The 17,925-nt window shown below is 35.7% G+C and overlaps 1 protein-coding gene across 1 annotated transcript; it reads left to right on the forward strand.

The window, feature by feature from the left end:
• The first annotated feature begins 220 nt into the window (after positions 1-220).
• LOC123258072 (GRIP and coiled-coil domain-containing protein 2-like) lies at positions 221-3,734 on the forward strand. Its single transcript, XM_044717978.1, has 2 exons — positions 221-951; positions 2,442-3,734. The coding sequence occupies exons 1-2, from the start codon at positions 277-279 to the stop codon at positions 3,279-3,281; spliced, it is 1,515 nt and encodes a 504-aa protein (XP_044573913.1). The 5' UTR covers positions 221-276; the 3' UTR covers positions 3,282-3,734.
• Positions 3,735-17,925: the final 14,191 nt, after the last annotated feature.

The following is a 17,925-nucleotide window of genomic DNA, read 5'->3' on the forward strand; positions in this document are numbered from 1 at the left end:
TACAAGCAACACTCTGTTAAGATTTTTCTACTGAACCGTGTTCATTCATGCAAAAATGGGCATTCTCAATTGCATCCTGATGTAAAAGAAGCTATAGCAATATTATCAAATGATAAGCTGAGAGCTTTCTACGATGAAGAAGTAAAGAAGAAGACGCTACAACCAATATTGTCCTACAAAGAATGTGAACAATTATATGATAAAATTAACTATGAAAAAAATGAATCTCGTATTATAATCGAAAGAGAAGAACTTGGAGAGAATGTTAGGAGGGTAATGGGAGTGAAGCGCTTTACGAATGAAAGCAGTAGAGAAGATCAGAAAAATGGTACTAGTCCAACAGGAACTTCTACAAATTATAGACAAGAGCAAGTTGCCTCTAGTGGTGATAGAACACTTTATAATAGTGATATACCTTCACTAGGTAGATCGATTAAGAGCAGCCGAAGTGCACTGTTTATGCCATTTGGAGCTTCTGTTGATACGAGTACCCCGATTAAACCTGCCAATCCATCTAACCTAGTTACCACTGGTGAGAATTATACTAGTAATGCAGATCTGAGTGATGAATTGAACGTAAGTGAAGTAACTAAAATTGTTGAACGAATGGAGCTATTATCCAATAGTTTAAAAAAAATCCAAGAAATTGTGGAAAAGCTGGGTAATACTACACTAAGTGAAGAAGTGATAGTTCATGAGAGACATTTCAAAAAGTTTATGGATTTTGTAGGAGAAATTCTCGTAAATATTGGTACAAGATTACCACAAAGTGATTCTAAAAGCATGTATCTTGAACAAAAATTGAAGGGATTGGAAAAGATGAATGAATCCTTAAATAACAGTGTTCAAGAGTTAGAGAAAAAAGTAGATAAACTTGAAAAAGAGAATAAAGATTTTCTAGCAGAAAATGATGAACTTAAGGAAAAACTTGCTACAGCGAAAGAAGAAAAGATACCGTCTTGTTAGTCAACAAAAAAGTCATAAAAATTCTCCAAATTGCATAATAAAATCAAAAAATACTTCCAACTGTGTAGCAGTATACAGATTATAGTTAGTGGATATGTTGATAAGTAAATTAGTTACATATAAAACAGCAGAAATTTACTTATCAACATATCCACTAACCAACAACATTCAATAAATTTGTGTAAGATGCCATTTTACATAAGATGAATTAGAAGCATTTTTTGATTTTAAAGTACTAAACCTTCAGTTAACCTTTTAGCCCTATAGTTCTTGATATGATCTGGATCAAAGGCCTTTTTTGAACTTAAAACACCAAAAACTATATGAAGTAACTTACGCATTGCAGCACCAACTATGGCCATAGCATGCTTGCCTTTCTCTTTTAATCTTTCGCAAGAAGCCATAATGATAGGATTATGCTTTTTAGCTGCTATAGCAGGAAAGTACATTGCTTTACGTAATGTTCGTGAACCGGTTTTACTTAATCTGGGCTTGGCATGTACGGATGAGCCTGATGTTATATTTTGTGGTATAGTTCCAGCATATGCTGCCAATTGCCTAGCATTTATAAAGGCTTTTATACCAGGAATTTCAGCTAAAATAGCTATTGCTGTTTCCTCTCCTATTCCTGGAATAGTTAATAGGAGTTGAAAATCTTCCAACAATTCTTTGTGTTGTTTTAATAGTTCGCGTATGGAGTTTTTTATTGTTTCTATTTTTTGCTCTATGTTCATTGCAAGGTCTTCCCAAGCATTTGCAACTTCTTTAGGCAGTCTCTCTTTCTTTTCTAAATGATTATTTGCTAATGTTAACTCATCCTTTAACGCATTTGAGCAACGATAAAGATGTTTTAATTTTTTCTTTTCAGGAGAAGGTGGTGTCCAACGAGAAGGTTCCTGTCTTTGACAATAATCTGCAATAATCTCTGCATCAGTCTGGTCATTCTTTTGTCGTGTAAGCTTACTTTTTGCATAAAATCTTATGCAAGCTGGGTTTACAACACTAACGAAATATCCAGCGTTGTGGAGGAACTCAGCCAAAGCTTCGCTATAACAACCAGTGGATTCCATGCAAGCTTTTACTTCTTCTACGTTATGTTTTTGTAGAAAGTTCAGTAGACCTTGAAACCCAGTATCATCATTTTTAAATTTCCTTTTCCTAGTTTCACGCTTTCCTTTTTTACTTATGAATGAGAGAGAAACATCAAAGCGTTCTTTTGAAACATCTATACCTAAAAAGTTGTTGATCATATATAACTCCATATACTACTATTAAAAATGAAAAGTAAGGCTTACCTTGTGAATACAGAATTAGAACCATTTAGGCCTTTCTACGATACCGTCCAGCCTCTACTTTTGAGAAGGGAACTCTTTTCTTTTCTACAGATTTTATATCTAAGGAATCTTCCAGAGTTCTTCCCTTCTCCACCTAATGCTTAAGCTTAAAAACACTAGATGCTTTTTTCAAGATACAAGGAATTGCTATTTAATAAAAAAGAAAAGATGCAGGAAGTTATAAATGGGCTGAATGAGAACAATCAACGATTAATGCAAAAAATAAATGGGTTAGAAGATGATTATGAGTATTTGTTAAGAGCGGAAAAGACAAAAAGAGAAACCGAAGATTCGTGTATACAAGTGGAGGATGCAGATATACCGGAAGGAAAAGCTGAGTTATGTAAAGACTATGAAATTAAACTAGTAAAGCTGGAACAAGAGATAGATGCAAAAGGGAAACAATGTGAGGAATTGCTATTAGAAAATAGTATATTACGAGGAAATATAGAACGATTAAAGGAAGAGAATAAACGATTAGAAGGCATTGAAGAAAGCTTTAGTATCGATCCCTCACATTTTTGCTCTGTAAAAAATTTGCATGATGAGCTTATTCTAGCTAATGAACAGCCGGAAAATATTGATATATCAATCCAGGATGAGATGGATTCAAAAGTTGCCACTGAGTCTGTGGGTGTTAATGTAAAACAAGGTTATAGTAAAAGGACTAGCAACCTATCTCGAGTCTCTGAACAAAGTTCAGCAGTAAAATCTCAATTCTCAGAAGCAAGAGCTCAGAGTAGAAAGCAAATAATTTATGCCTCTGCTTCTCTTATATTATCTGGAGTATTTGCTGTTGGCACAAGTTTAACAATGTCTCATTTAGGAATATCTATTTCACTTGCTTTGACTGCATTAACTTTCCTTACATTGGGATGTTATTGTTCATATAAGGCAAGTACAACGCTTAGGAATATTGAACTTGATCGAACTTTTAAAATGGCTGATCATGAAGCTGTTTTTATGGTTCCCAGCTTATAACTATGTGGAAAAATATATTGTTTTACTCACCCCAAGAAAAGAGATAATGGGAAAGATAAAAAGGTCTATCAGTTCTCGGTGCGGCAGATTAATTTCTGACGGTGATATAGAGCATTACTTATTTCTCTAGAGAATAGGGAATTGGCGAATAGAGTTCTAGGTGTAGAAGGAGATATAGATGAAGAAAAGACCAGATTTAGTAGAAAAATATAAGGGCTTCTTTGTAAATGATAGTAAGGGAACAGCAAAGTAGTTATATTAAGGGACTGGTTTTATGTTCTGAACTCAGATTTTCGTTAGGTTATAAAAGAAGTAATATCGAGACCTTACTTTGAAATTCCAGATTATCAGAGTACTTTGCTCTTCTGAAGTGAGTGATGTTGGAATACCTCTGGATCGCAGTACTAATAACCAAAATTAAAGAGTAAATAGTTTATAATTTAAGTATTTATAATAGAGAAATTAGCATGTATCTAAATTTGAGCAGCAAATACCTTGAAATTACCATCAATTCAGTAAAATTGAAGAGTTTTAATGGTTTAATCATGTAAAGTATTCAATAAACTGCCGTTTTTAAATTTTATCAGACTCAGTTAAAAGAGTGGAGATTTTAATGATTTACCTCAAATCTAATTAAGAGTTAAAGTGAGAAGATGTTTTAGTTTTTTTGCACCTTCCTCTCTACTAATTAAGGCGTTCTTTTTATTTGCGGCTTTTCAGACGTACGATTCTGCTTAGCAACCAATCCGGTACTTCTCTACCCTTTTCCCACTTAGCAAACCTCATCTTTTCTTTTAGGTAGTACTCTCTGTAAGCTTTTACTGAATGACTAGACTTATATTGATCTGGTAACGCCTGTACAAAAGGCTTTATATCGGTTGATTGAAAAACAAGCAAATTCTTATTACTATCACACCAATCTATAACTTCTTCTGATCTATGTTTTCTTTTATATCGCCAAGTATACTCTTTGCACAGCTCCCTTCCGTATTTTATTAACCAGAAAAAGTTCCCTTTGGATTGTCTAGCCCATAGAGAACAAGGGTGGTTTTTGTGAGTAAGTTTATATGGAACTTCTATATTCTGGTCTGTGATGCTGACTAAAGGATTTGGCACTTTTAATGCTATTGAAAAAACATTACTCAGTAACTGAGCAGTTTCTAATAGCATTTTTACTATATGCTTATCACATAACATTTTTGCCGCAATCTCTGGGTTTTCATCTAGTACAAAGATGTTCATCTAAACATCCAAAGAGCTTAAGTCTTTAATTTCATTAGCTGTAAGACCAGTAGTTTGAGCTATGATATCAATAGAAACTCCTGCTTTAAGTAGATTCTTTGCAACTTCAATTTCCCTCTCTTTTCTGCCTTTTTCATGTCCGATGAGGATGCCTTTTGCAGTAGCATCATCAAGTTTTTGAGCAAGGACAGCCTGTTCATCAAGAATACGTTTTATTTCCTGTTCATAGGCAATAAATTCTTTTTCTGACCAGTTGAACCTATTTAGTTCTTCATAGGCCTTTTTAATTATTAGATCACTACCTATTATTTTTTCCAGCTCTTCTTCACTAGTCTCATCTGCATATTTAAAGAAGTAGACCCATTTCTCAACAATACTTGAAAGCTGATCTTCTTTGGTTTTTGGAAATTTAGGCAACTCAATAAATATAAAGTAAAAATCTTTTAGATCATGTTCATTAGTATCTTTATCGCGAATGGTATGCTTTGACTTATACTCAGACTTATCAGGAAATAAAATACAGTCTGCTATAGCAATAAAGATAATTTCCTTAAGGTCATGATATTGATCGCCTTTGTCAGCCTGTCTTGAATAGGCTTTAGCAGCATAGTATTGAGCACGTTTTTCAAAGCCCTTAGTTTTAGCGAGCTGGTTAGGTAAGGAAGTAGTATTGCTACTACTCCCTCCCTTAGAAACGCAGCATGCAGGTTTCCCCACACTACGCTTGAGCCCCTTATCTAAGTCCTTCTTTTCTCGAACCGGCTTGTCCTTCATGATTCCTCAGAAAACATCATTCTTAATGGTGACACCAACAGTAGAGAACCTTCTCTTGAGAAAGAGCTTGCTAACATTTTTGTTTGTTTCACTCTTTCATCAAAATACTTTTTCCATTTTAAGTCAAGTGGATTTGCATCCGCCCTGATTTTAACATGTCGTCTGATAGGTATATCAATCAACCTAAGCAGTCTTAAATACCTTATCTCTTTCGGTTTGTTCTTGCATATGGGTGCAGCAAAGACCCATTGGCGTTGTTTCATTACCTTGAAGTAACGATTCTTTATCCAACGTAATCCTTTACGAGGATGTCTTTTCTTTGCCCATTTCCATAGAGCACACATAATTTCATGGTCTATTTTGTTAAAAGCTCTTTTCGCACACACATGGCTGTAGTAATTTCCCCATCCCCTTAATAGGGAATTGAGCAACTTGATTAGTACGGCCTGAGTGTTCGCTATGTTTGCCTTTATCAATGTACGTGCTTTATTAAGAAGTTTCTTAATACTTTCTTTTGAAGGTTTTATAATTAACTTCTTATTATACCTGCGTACATTACAACCAAGAAAGTCAAACCCTGTTGTAATAGATGTAATTTTTGTTTTCTCTTCGGAAAGGATAAGACCTCTCTCCTGAAGAAAGGACGATACTAGAGGTTTTACTTCATTTTCCAGTACTTCACGTGTGATTCCTGAAATGATAAAGTCATCTGCGTACCTGATTACATTTACTCCACTTCTGATTTTGCTTCTTCTTTTACTGCCAAGTTTACCAAATTGACTTTCCAATGATTTTTCAAGTCCATTTAGGGCTAGATTTGCTAGTATTGGAGAGATGATACTACCTTGTGGGGTACCTGCAGTTGTGGAATACAGAGTTTTTGATTCTAGGAAGCCAGCTTTTAACCAGCTATGAAGAATTTTCTTCTCCATAGGAATATGCTTCATGAGCCATTCATGGTTAATGTTATCAAAACACCCTTTAATATCACCTTCGAGTATCCATTGTAGTTGGTTACGGCTTGCCAGTAACAAGTGACAAGCCACAGTAGCGTCTGCGCAGGATCTTTTTGGTCTAAAACCATAAGAGTGACGATCACTGATCGTTTCAGCTATCGGTTCCAAAGCAAACAAGTATAATGCTTGCATGGCTCTATCTTTTATCGTAGGGATTCCAAGAGGTCTTCTTTTGCCATTAGACTTACTGATGTATATCCGTTTTAGCGGAGAAGGTTTGTATCCTCTTTGTTTTAATAGCTTTATTCCTTGAAATTTTGTGTTGCAAGTTGACCATATTTGACGATCTACACCTGCTGTGTTTTTTCCTTGGTTTTCAGTTACTCTCTTAACCGCCAAAGCTTTGCCGCTAAAAGAGCGTGTGAGAAGGTGTTGTAAAGTTTTCACCTTACCCCATCTGCCTTGTTGGACAGCCTTAACAATACGCCTCTGTAGCCTCATAACAACTTTTTGGCATTTCTTCCAGGGTAACTGGTTCCATGCTTCGGAGTTATTGGTAGGTGCACTTACAGTTGTACTTGTAATCATCTGCTTTCCTACCTTAAGTGGTTAACAAAGTTTCTTGTCATGAGGGACCAAATGGAAGTCTGCTCGTTTTCACGCGAATTAATGTTACAAATTCTATCCATTTCGTTACAAAATGGCATTCGCTTTCTCCATTATCCTTTACCTGCACATCCATCAGCATTCCTTGCGGGTTGCCTGCCATATAGGCGAAAATACAGGCTTATCCTGTTCCTTTTGTCATACAATAGTGGGTTAGGTGGCTTCTCTATACCGGTGGAATTATTATTTGCGTACATCCAGAAATGAAAAATGTAACTCATCCACATTACCTTTTGGTCGGAGCTTATCAGCATCTTTAGCTCTTTAATCGTTACGATACTTATGAAGCTTCACTTACGTTCACCATACCACTAAGCCTAGCCCTCCAACCACATGATGCTTGTAGTTTATGCTTTCTCTCACGATTGAGCATCTTCTTTATCAAGAGGAGGTTCATTGTCCGCGTCGCTCGGCACCAACTGGTTACCCAATTCGCACTGATGCGTAGACTCAGATGGCAAAACATCTGGTTCAATAAGCTTTAGAATCCTTTCAGTTTCTTTCTGAATGAATTCCTCTCCTTTTAAACAATATGACCGAAGGCTTTCAGGTCGCACCATCTCAATTATATACCTGTTCCCACTAGAATCCCTGCAAAGAACATCAACAATGCTTTGTTTATCAGAAGCAATTTCAGCATCTTGAATAGTGCTGAGGAATTCTATTTCTTTTATTTCATCTTTGCCAGTGAACCCCAAAATATCATTGAGAAAGTGAATGAGGATGTCTTTATTTTTTTCAGTACCAAAAATACGCCGAAACGCAACATCATTCTTGGGGTCGAGAAACTTAGAAAGAGCCATAAAAAAATTTTTAAATGTATCTTTATATTATATATTCTTATTGATAATAATTCAATAATTTGTCATCTTTTTTGTTAACTTTACTGATGTTGCCAGAGGGAACGTTGTTGCAAAATTTTGTAAAATTTATTATCCTAAGGTTTCAAGTCCTCACAGGTTTATTGGAACTATATGTACAATGTGTTTATCAGTGAAAATCCGGAGAAAATGATGGGGGAAAAGTTAATACATTACTTTAGCCAGGGTAAATGCGAAGGCAATGCAGAAATGAAAAATCTGCTGGGAGGAAAGGGGGCAAATTTAGCAGAAATGTGCAATGTTGGCATTCCTGTTCCACCTGGTTTCACAATTTCCACCTCTGCTTGCAAAGTCTATTATCAAGACAATAGATCTTCTGTCATCCAAGTATCTGATTACTCGGATCCAGAAAAAAATGTGGTCACGCACTGGAATGACATATGTAGTGGAATTAAAAACTACATGACGATGCTCGAAAATGACATCGGTTGTAAATTTGGGGATTTAAATAATCCCTTATTAGTTTCCATACGCTCTGGTAGTGTTAGTTCAATGCCGGGCATGCTTGATACTATTTTAAATGTTGGTCTAAATGATGAAACCGTTGTTGGGCTTGCAAAAAAAAGTGGCGAACGTTTTGCTTACGATAGCTACTGCCGTTTCATCATGATGTACTCCAATGTTGTACTACAGCTTGATCATCACCTATTTCAAGATGTTATTGATAATGAGCAGCAAAAGAGTGGAGCAAAAAGCTTAGCTGATCTTGATGTTGATGTTTTAAAGAGAATTGTTAACGATTTTAAAAAGATAGTATATGAAAAAACTGAGAAACATTTCCCGCAGAACGTTGAAGAGCAATTGTTAAACTCAGTTAATGCAGTATTTGCCTCTTGGAAAAATGATAGGGCTGTTTCCTATAGAAGAATACATAATATTCCTGAAAACCTTGGAACAGCGGTCAACGTGCAAGCAATGGTTTTTGGTAATTTAAATGATAATTCTGCAACTGGTGTGATATTTACACGAAATCCTTCAACTGGAGAAAAAAAGCTTTTTGGTGAGTTTTTGGTTAATGCTCAGGGTGAGGATGTGGTTTCTGGTGTTTATACTCCTATGCCAATTGACGGAGAGCAAAAAAACACCATGGAGAAGTTGCTGCCAAGTGTCTACCGAGAATTATGCGTGGTATGTGAAAAACTTGAAAGGCATTATAAAGACATGCAGGATATCGAATTTACTGTACAGGACGGTAAATTATGGATTTTGCAGACTAGGTCTGGCAAACGCACGGCTGAAGCTGCTATTCGCATAATAGTTGATATGGTAAACGAAGGAACGATTACAAAAGAAGAAGGAATATTGAGAATTGATCCAAAAACTTTTGACAATTTATTGCATCCAGTTCTTGACGTTAAGAGTGACCAAAAAGTAATAGGGAAGGGGCTACCTGCTTCTCCAGGTGTTGCTTCTGGATATGTAGTGTTTAGTGCAAGTGATGCTGAAAAAGCTGCAGAGCAGGGTAAAAAAGTGATTTTAGTAAGGTCAGAAACGAGTCCTGAAGATATTAATGGAATGAATGCTGCAAGTGGCATAGTAACAGCACGGGGAGGGATGACCTCGCATGCTGCTGTTGTAACCCGTGGAATGGGTAAGCCATGCATTTGCAGTGTGAGTGGACTTTATATCGATAAAGATGGAACTTTCTTTTCTGTAGGGGATACAAAAGTAAATAAAGGTGAACCAATTACCATCAACGGAGGAACAGGGGAGGTTATGCTTGGCATTCTCCCTACAATTTCACCTGAATTATCGCAAGAATTCAAAACGGTAATCAACTGGATAGATGAAATCAAAACGGTCAAAGTGAGAGCGAACGCTGATACTCCAAAAGACGCAAAAATTGCAAAAGAATTCGGTGCAGAAGGTATAGGCTTATGTCGCACAGAACATATGTTTTTCGCTAGTGATAGAATCGAATTCATTCAAAAGTTGATAATAGCTGACGATGAAAATGAAAGGGCAAATGCGCTCATTAAACTAGAAGAAATGCAAAAGTCTGATTTCAAAGAAATATTTTCTATTATGGAGGGCAGGGAAGTCACTATACGGTTGCTTGATCCACCTTTGCATGAATTTTTACCCAATGATCAGTCTACTATAGAAAAAATTGCCAAATCACTTAGTAAGTCAGTTGAGTCAGTAAAAAATAAAATAGCACAGTTATCAGAAAAGAACCCAATGCTTGGCCATCGAGGTTGTAGACTTGCCATTTCTCATCCTGAAATATATAGCATGCAGATTAGGGCAATACTTAGTGCTGCAAGTGAATTAAAGAAAGAAAAGAAGATAGAAGTGGAGCCTGAAATCATGATTCCTTTTATCATGAGCGAGAAAGAATTTATTCTGATATGCGAGCTAGCAAAGAAAGAATCCTCTGTTATCTCACAGACGCAGATTCCAGCGTCACGCGCTGGAATGACATCAGACAAGGCGTACTCAATTGGAACAATGATAGAGCTACCACGAGCGGCACTGATTGCTGATAAGTTAGCAAAACATGCAGAGTTCTTTAGTTTTGGCACTAATGATTTAACGCAAACAACCATGGGACTTTCAAGAGATGATTCAGTTAATTTCCTCGATTCCTATAAGAAAAACAACATATTTGACAATGATCCATTTGAAGTGCTGGACATCGAAGGGGTAGGGGAGTTAATCAAGATGGCCATTGAAAGAGGCAAAAAAACCCGAAAAGAAATAAAACTGGGTATATGTGGAGAGCATGGAGCAGATCCAAAATCTATAGAGTTTCTCATCGAATCAGGGGTGGATTATGTTTCATGCTCACCCTATAGAGTACCGATTGCAAAGTTAGTGGCAGCACAGTTTAGTGTTAGATCTAAATTTGCTAGGTAAGTATAGTGGCAGTGTTGGCTACTCATATGGTTTGAGGTATCCGTTCAGCGGAGTGGCAGAATAAGGTAGACAAGGTGATCTAAAAAGATAATCATAGAGCAAAAGTGAAATAATATGGTAAACCTTTTAGAACTTTGCAAAAATTTACAGCAAAAAATAGAAAGGTTAGAAGCAAAAATAGAAAGATTGGAAAAAGAGAATGAAAGTTTAAAAGCAGAAAATAAGGCTTTAAAGATAGAAAATGCTGAGTTAAGAGAAAGACTCGGTTTAAGCTCAAAAAATTCATCAATACCAAGTTCCAAAGAGTTGTATAAAATAAAAAAGAATAAGCCGAAAAGCGAAAGGAATATTGGCGGTCAGGTTGGTCATAAAGGAAGTTTTCGCGCCAACATGGATGCAGATAAAGTAGTAAAGATAGAGTTGCCTAATACTTGCGAATGCGGAGGAGAAATTGCAATATGTGAAAAACCATATATTCATCAGAAAGTTGATCTTCCAGAAATCAAGCCTTATGTAGTGGAATATCAGTTAGAACATGGCCGTTGTCGGAGATGCGGAAAGAGAAGAAGTAGCAAGTTACCGGAAGGTGTTACGCCAGATACATTTGGTCCAAGGGTTAAGTCAATAATTGCAGCGTTCAGCGGATTCTACAAAAATTCAAAACGCGAAATAGCGAGTGTCGTAAATGATATCTTCAATTTGAACATAAGCGTCGGTAGCATATCAAATAGTGAACATAGAGTTGCTTCAAAATGCAAAAAAATGTATGAGCAGATCGAACAAGAGATAAGTAGGAGTAAAGTTCTACATATTGATGAAACGAGCCATTATAACAAAGGTAAACTCGCTTGGTGTTGGATGTTTGCAAGCAATACGGCAAGTTTTGTAAAATTTACAGAGTCAAGAGGAATGAAAGTTTTACAAAATAGTAAATTCTGCAATCGCAATAGCTTGGTAATAACTGACAGGTATGCAGCATACAATTATTTTGCCGATAAAAACAGGCAAATCTGTTGGGCACATTTATCAAGAGATTTTGAAAGATTAGCACATAGTTGGAATATTGAAGTTAAAGTTCTGGGTTGTTACTTGAGAAACGTGGCCACTGAATTATTTGCACTAAAAAAAGCTTTACTAAAAAGTGAGATAGATGTTTTGAGGTTTGTCAGACGTGCCAGAAAATTAAGAAAACGTACAAAGTATTACTTGAAGGAGATATCTCGTTTACCTGAAGCAATTGGAGCCTCTCGAGTTGCAAAAAATGTTCTGAGATCTGAAAGAATGATGTGGAAATTTTTAGATGACCCAGAAAATATTCCGCTGACAAATAACCACGCTGAACGGCAAATTCGGCATTATGTCGTTTATCGCAAAAACTCATATTTTACACAATCAAAGCGGGGAAATACATTCCTTGAGCGGATAATTTCATTATACTTAACTTGGAAACAAAGGGGTCTCAATCCTTTCCAAAATCTCCTATCTATTGTTTCTTAAACCACTCTCCTGAACGGATACGGTTTGAGCCCACCAGAGGGTGTCATTCCAGCGCGTGACGCTGGAATCTAGTTTTTATTATGGCCTTCTGGATCCCAGTGTCTGGGCACTGGGATGACATCCTGTTACACGTTCAACTTCATTCTCTCTCATCTCCCTATAACTTGGTAATGTAGAATTTTTTACATGCAACCCGGTGTATATTGCAACCAAAGCAGCTATGACACTGCAAACTACTGCACCAGCTACAAATGGAACCATTACAGCAGCAGTAATGAATAATCCTGTAATAACAACTCCAACAACATCTTTTGTCAATGAGGTGTAAAAATCCTTTTTGCTCTCTTTATATTTAGTTTCTTGTTCATTTGGCATAGAAAATTGAGCATCTACGAAGCCGTTAGCTTTATTATCATTATTTGGTGTGGCAGTTTGCTTAGTATTTGTTTCCTCTGGTATTACAGGCGTTTCATTTTCGTTACTATGACCTGGCTGATCATTAACACTACTTGACACAGGTTGGTTAGCATTTGCTTCTGTTACTATAGGAGGTGCTGGTACTATATTTTCTTCTACATTGGATGTTTCTGGTGTAATAAAATTTAATAGTATCTGAGTAATTTCTTCAACTTGTGTAGTTTGTTCTTTATCCATGGCCACCTTTAAAGCCTTTTGCATGTTTTCATCATTTACATGACCTAACAATAATTTAACTCCCTGGACATACTTTTGAGTAACAGCACAGAGCAAAGCGTTAAATTTTTCTTCTTCATTAAACTTACCACTATCCAGGAGTATTCTTACAACATCAGCTTGCTTAGTCGTTATAGCTTCGCTCAATCCAGCTTTTACATGTTTGAATTGACCAGTATTGCCTTCAGTTTTCAACTCTGTGAGTAATTTAATAATGTGTAGAAATATAGCACGATCATTGGTGTTGTCTGTAATATTAGGTCCCTTTGAATTAACAATATGCCCAAGTAAAGTATAATGATATTTATTTGTTTTTTTTATGTTTATCCTATTTTCTTTGAGCTTCTCACCAAACTCCTCAGCAGTTATATTAGGATTGTTAGTTACAATTTCCTTTATCTTTTCATAAGTCATGTCAAATTTTACCACTATTACTATCTAATTTATTATAGCAACTTTCCCATAACCAGTCAAGACATATTGCAGTTTCAAGCAGCATGATATATATTCAATGCTTTATTTATGGTTCTTAAAGCAAATGATGGAAGATTTAGCCTATAAATTAGTTAAAGTGACCGAAGCTGCAGCACTTGCTGCATATAAACTAGCAGGCTTCGGCGATGAAAAAAAGGCTGATCAGGTTGCAGTTGATGCAATGCGTACAGTATTAAATTCAATGGAAATAAATGGTACTATCGTAATTGGTGAAGGTGAGAGAGATGAAGCGCCGATGCTATATATTGGCGAGAAGGTTGGCACTGGAAATGGTCCTGAGATTGACATTGCTGTTGACCCACTTGAAGGCACTACGATTTGTGCTCATTACAAATCAGGGGCAATGTCCGTTCTTGCTGCAACGAAAAAAGGTAATTTTTTACATGCACCTGATGTTTATATGGAAAAGATAGCAGTAGGAAAAAATCTTCCAGAGGGTGTAGTCTCACTAAAAAATAGCATTGAAAAGAATCTAGACAATTTAGCCAAGGCAAAAAAATGCAAAGTGAATGATCTCGTGGTAACTGTACTTAAACGTGAAAGGCATGGTGAATTAATAGAGAAAATCAGGAAATTAGGAGCAAAAATTAAACTAATAGATGATGGTGATGTTGCGGCCATAGTTTCACTAGTAAATGGCAATCATGATATGTATATCGGTATAGGAGGAGCACCAGAGGGAGTGCTTGCGGCTGCAGCGCTAAGCTCTATCGGCGGACAGATGGAGGGAAGATTAGTACTTGACACGGATCAGTTAAGAGAAAGAGCAAAAAATTTAAATATTGATGACCCAGAAAAAGTCTACGCCGTAAAAGATATGGCAAGAGGTGAATCAGTGTTCATTGCAACTGGAGTAACAAGCGGAGAACTTGTGGATGGAGTTGATAACATATGTTCAACTAGTTCTTTAATAATTCTACCTAACAAGCTGATAAAGCTGCAAGTTATAAATTAGGTTAATTATTTTTCAATACACCTAAACTTTAGCTTTACAATACTGATATTAGAATATACTTTTTATATTGTTTCTATCTTAAGAAAAAGGAGGTCCTGGAGTGGTAGGTTTATTGTTTCAATTATACAATAAGGTTCAATCTATAATTGACCCACATGATAAAAAGGTTCAACCTATAGTTGACCCACGTGATAAAAATGCTACAGAGGGTATTTCGCAAGAGAAATTAATTGTACAAGAAGTTTCCAAAGATGAATGTATGTTTGATAATAATCCTGAAGTACAATATATATTGTCAGACTTTGATAATTTAGATTTCTCAAATGGTCCATTTAACTATTCTTTGTATGATATAAATTATAATGAAGGTAAAGAGGCAAATCCATTCGATAAAATAGCAAAATATTATGGAAGAAAGAAAAATGTTTTTCTTTTTATCTCCATGCTGCAGAACAGTGAACAGTTAGAAAAAATAATCAATATAATAGGTGAGAAATGTAATGCTCAAGATAGAAAGAAATTCACAGAAAGATTGAATATATATTTGGGTAGAATTAGAGAGGGGGACCAGGATGCAAAAGAATTATTAAATGGCGATTTCCCTGGTGCTTTTTTTAATGGACCTCATATTGGAAAAAATCGCAATATTCATCAGAATCTTAATATTAAAATTAAACCTGGGCAAACTTTAGAAGTTAGTAGCTTATTCAACAAAAAAAGTGAATTAGAAAGAGAAAAAATATACAACGAAAAAGGTCAAAGAATAGCAACGATTGAGAAGAATGAGAAACAACAGAGGAACTACTCCTTTACAAAATTTGCAATACGTGACACCGAAATTAGTTGGGGTGCAAAAGATGAATCTGAAAAAGGCCTTAATTGCGCTGTTGTTTTAAATATAAATTTAGGTCAAGTTAGTATTAAAAAATCAACTATTGACGGTAAAGATGTTGAACCAAAGAAAATTTTAGAGTTAACTAAGCAAAACGAGGCTGTGCTTATAAAAGGTAAAGCTTTACATGAAGTTTTAGCAGCACATTTCATTAAGCAAACACCATGTGAGGAAAAAGAGAACATACAACCACACGAGAATATCATTGTACCTGATTCTGGTGCACCTAGCTCGGCTATTGATGAGAAAATAACTGTAGAGCATCCGTTCGGGAAAGCAGCAAATAAGATGGACAGAGAAGAATAATAAAGATAATCATAGAGAAAATGTGAGGTAACATGGTTGATTCTTTAGAATTGTGCGAAAATTTACAGCAAAAAATAAAAAAGTTAGAAGCAAAAATAGAAAGACTGGAATAAAGAGAATGAAAGTTTAAAAGCAGAAAGGATAATTTCATTATATTTGACTTGGGTATCTGTTCAGATGCATGGCTAATGCTGAAACAAAAATTCCAGTGCTCCCTTTCTTGTCATGCCAGTGCTTGACACTGGAATCCAGCCCTTTTACGCAGTCCCATTAAAAACGTTGTATTTTAACGTAGAATTAGCTACTTTTATACTCACCAATTTAATCTCTAATCAAAATTCCTGGATCCCAGTGTCTGGGCACTGGGATGACATCCTCCCTAGTGGATTCAAATCACAATATTCGTATAGTAAGCACTGATCACTTTTGCTTCAATATTTGCGATGCCCCTGAACAGATACAATTATTCTATTATCAGGAGGATGCCGTTAATCGCCTTGTATGATGCTACTTGTAACACTTATGCCCTGAACGGAGACAGTTTAGGCTGTTATGCCTGGCGACTTTATTGAAATAAGTTTTTCAACACTGCTAACAATAAAATTAGTTATACTGTTAGCTACCTCATCGAATTTATCATTTATCTCTTTTCCTATTTCTTGATTTTTAACATATTCGTGTAGAGCTAAAGCAGTTATAGCTGCACATGCTGCAATTAAGCCAGTTTGTGCTATAATGAATAGTGATAATCCTCCTACGAATATAGATGTTAATCCAATAGCCAGGTTTATAATTTTACTTTGTGTTGTTTGTTGCGTCGCTTGGCTTTGATCTGCCTGTTTATCCTCTAAAGCATTCGATATTGTTTTTAAGGCAACTTTTATCGCTATTGCTGCAACTGAAACCATAATTAGCCCTATAGCTATTTTTGCTAAAAGAAGAATCGACGGTAGCATCATTACAAATAATAGCGCGCCAATTCCTCCAGCTAACCACTTCTCATTTATTTTTTTTGATTGATTTGTACCAGTGTTCATTATTACCCTCCACTTTACTTATGATTTACCTATATCTAATACGAAATATGAAGGTAGTCAACTATATATTTTATATGAAAGATTGTATTAAAAGTTTTTCATGTTATTTTTTGCTGCTTCGTGGTTAAATTTGGAATTTTAGAAAGAGTTACGTATTATTTGAAATTCTTGTATACTGTTTTGAATCAGTTAAATAGATAATGAAGTGCAGGACGCAGTTTTAATTTTACAAGATGGTAAATGCTTTTGGGGAAAATCAATAGGTAAAAAAGGTAAGTGCATAGGTGAGGTCTGTTTTACCACTGGTATGACCGGTTATCAGCATACTATAACTGATCCTTCTTTTGCCGATCAAATTATAACGTTCACTTTTCCTCATATTGGTAACGTTGGAATAAACCATAAGGATAATGAAGGAAAGAAAATTTTTGCAAGTGGTGTGGTTATGCGTGAACTTTCTTCTATGTCCCACCCTTCTTCATATATCAGTTTAAATGATTGGTTAGAGAAAAATAACGTGATTGGGATATCAGGAGTTGATACTAGAGCTTTAACGAGACATTTGAGAGAACATGGATCTCAAAATGGAATGATATGCTCATCGAGTAAGGCGCATGCGTTGGACAAATTGAAGGAATACAAATCTGTAAATGGGATAGAAATAACCAATAAAGTCAGCTTGCATAGTAATTTTAAAAGTGACCTTAATGCAAAATATAGGGTTGTAATCGTTGATTTTGGCGTAAAAATCAGTATAGTTTCACGCTTAATAGAACTTGGTTGTACAGTTGAATTAATCAGACCAAGCACAGGTTTTGCTCAAAAAGTGTTGAGTATGAATCCAGATGGGATAGTGCTTTCAAATGGTCCTGGTGATCCGCAAGAAATAGGAGAAAGTGTAGTTTCAGAAATAGACATTATTATAAAATCTAAAATACCAATTTTTGGCATATGCATGGGCCATCAATTACTTGCGATTACTTTGGGGGCAAAGACCATCAAGATGGATATAGGTCACCGAGGGAGCAACCATCCAGTTTATGATGTAAGTAGTGGAAAAGTTGGGATCACTAGCCAAAATCATGGTTTTGTTGTTGATTCAGCTTCTCTTCCAAGTAATGTTGAAATTACTCACATTTCTCTATTTGATAATAGTGTAGAGGGAATAATGATGAAGGATTACTCAGTCTTTTCTGTGCAATATCATCCAGAAGAAGCGCCAGGTACGCATGATTCGCATTATTTGTTTAGACGTTTTATTGACAATATTGTGTTGTATAAAATGAAATCTGCATGATTTTAATTAGGGTAGGTTTTATTGCTTGATTTTTTAATTTTAGGCGTTTAGTATTAAATACAATAAGAGCTTAAGTTAAGATGCTAAAATAGTA

The sequence above is a fragment of the Drosophila ananassae genome, assembly GCF_017639315.1.
Source record: "Drosophila ananassae strain 14024-0371.13 chromosome 4 unlocalized genomic scaffold, ASM1763931v2 tig00000241, whole genome shotgun sequence".
In the NCBI taxonomy this organism is placed as follows: domain Eukaryota; kingdom Metazoa; phylum Arthropoda; class Insecta; order Diptera; family Drosophilidae; genus Drosophila; species Drosophila ananassae.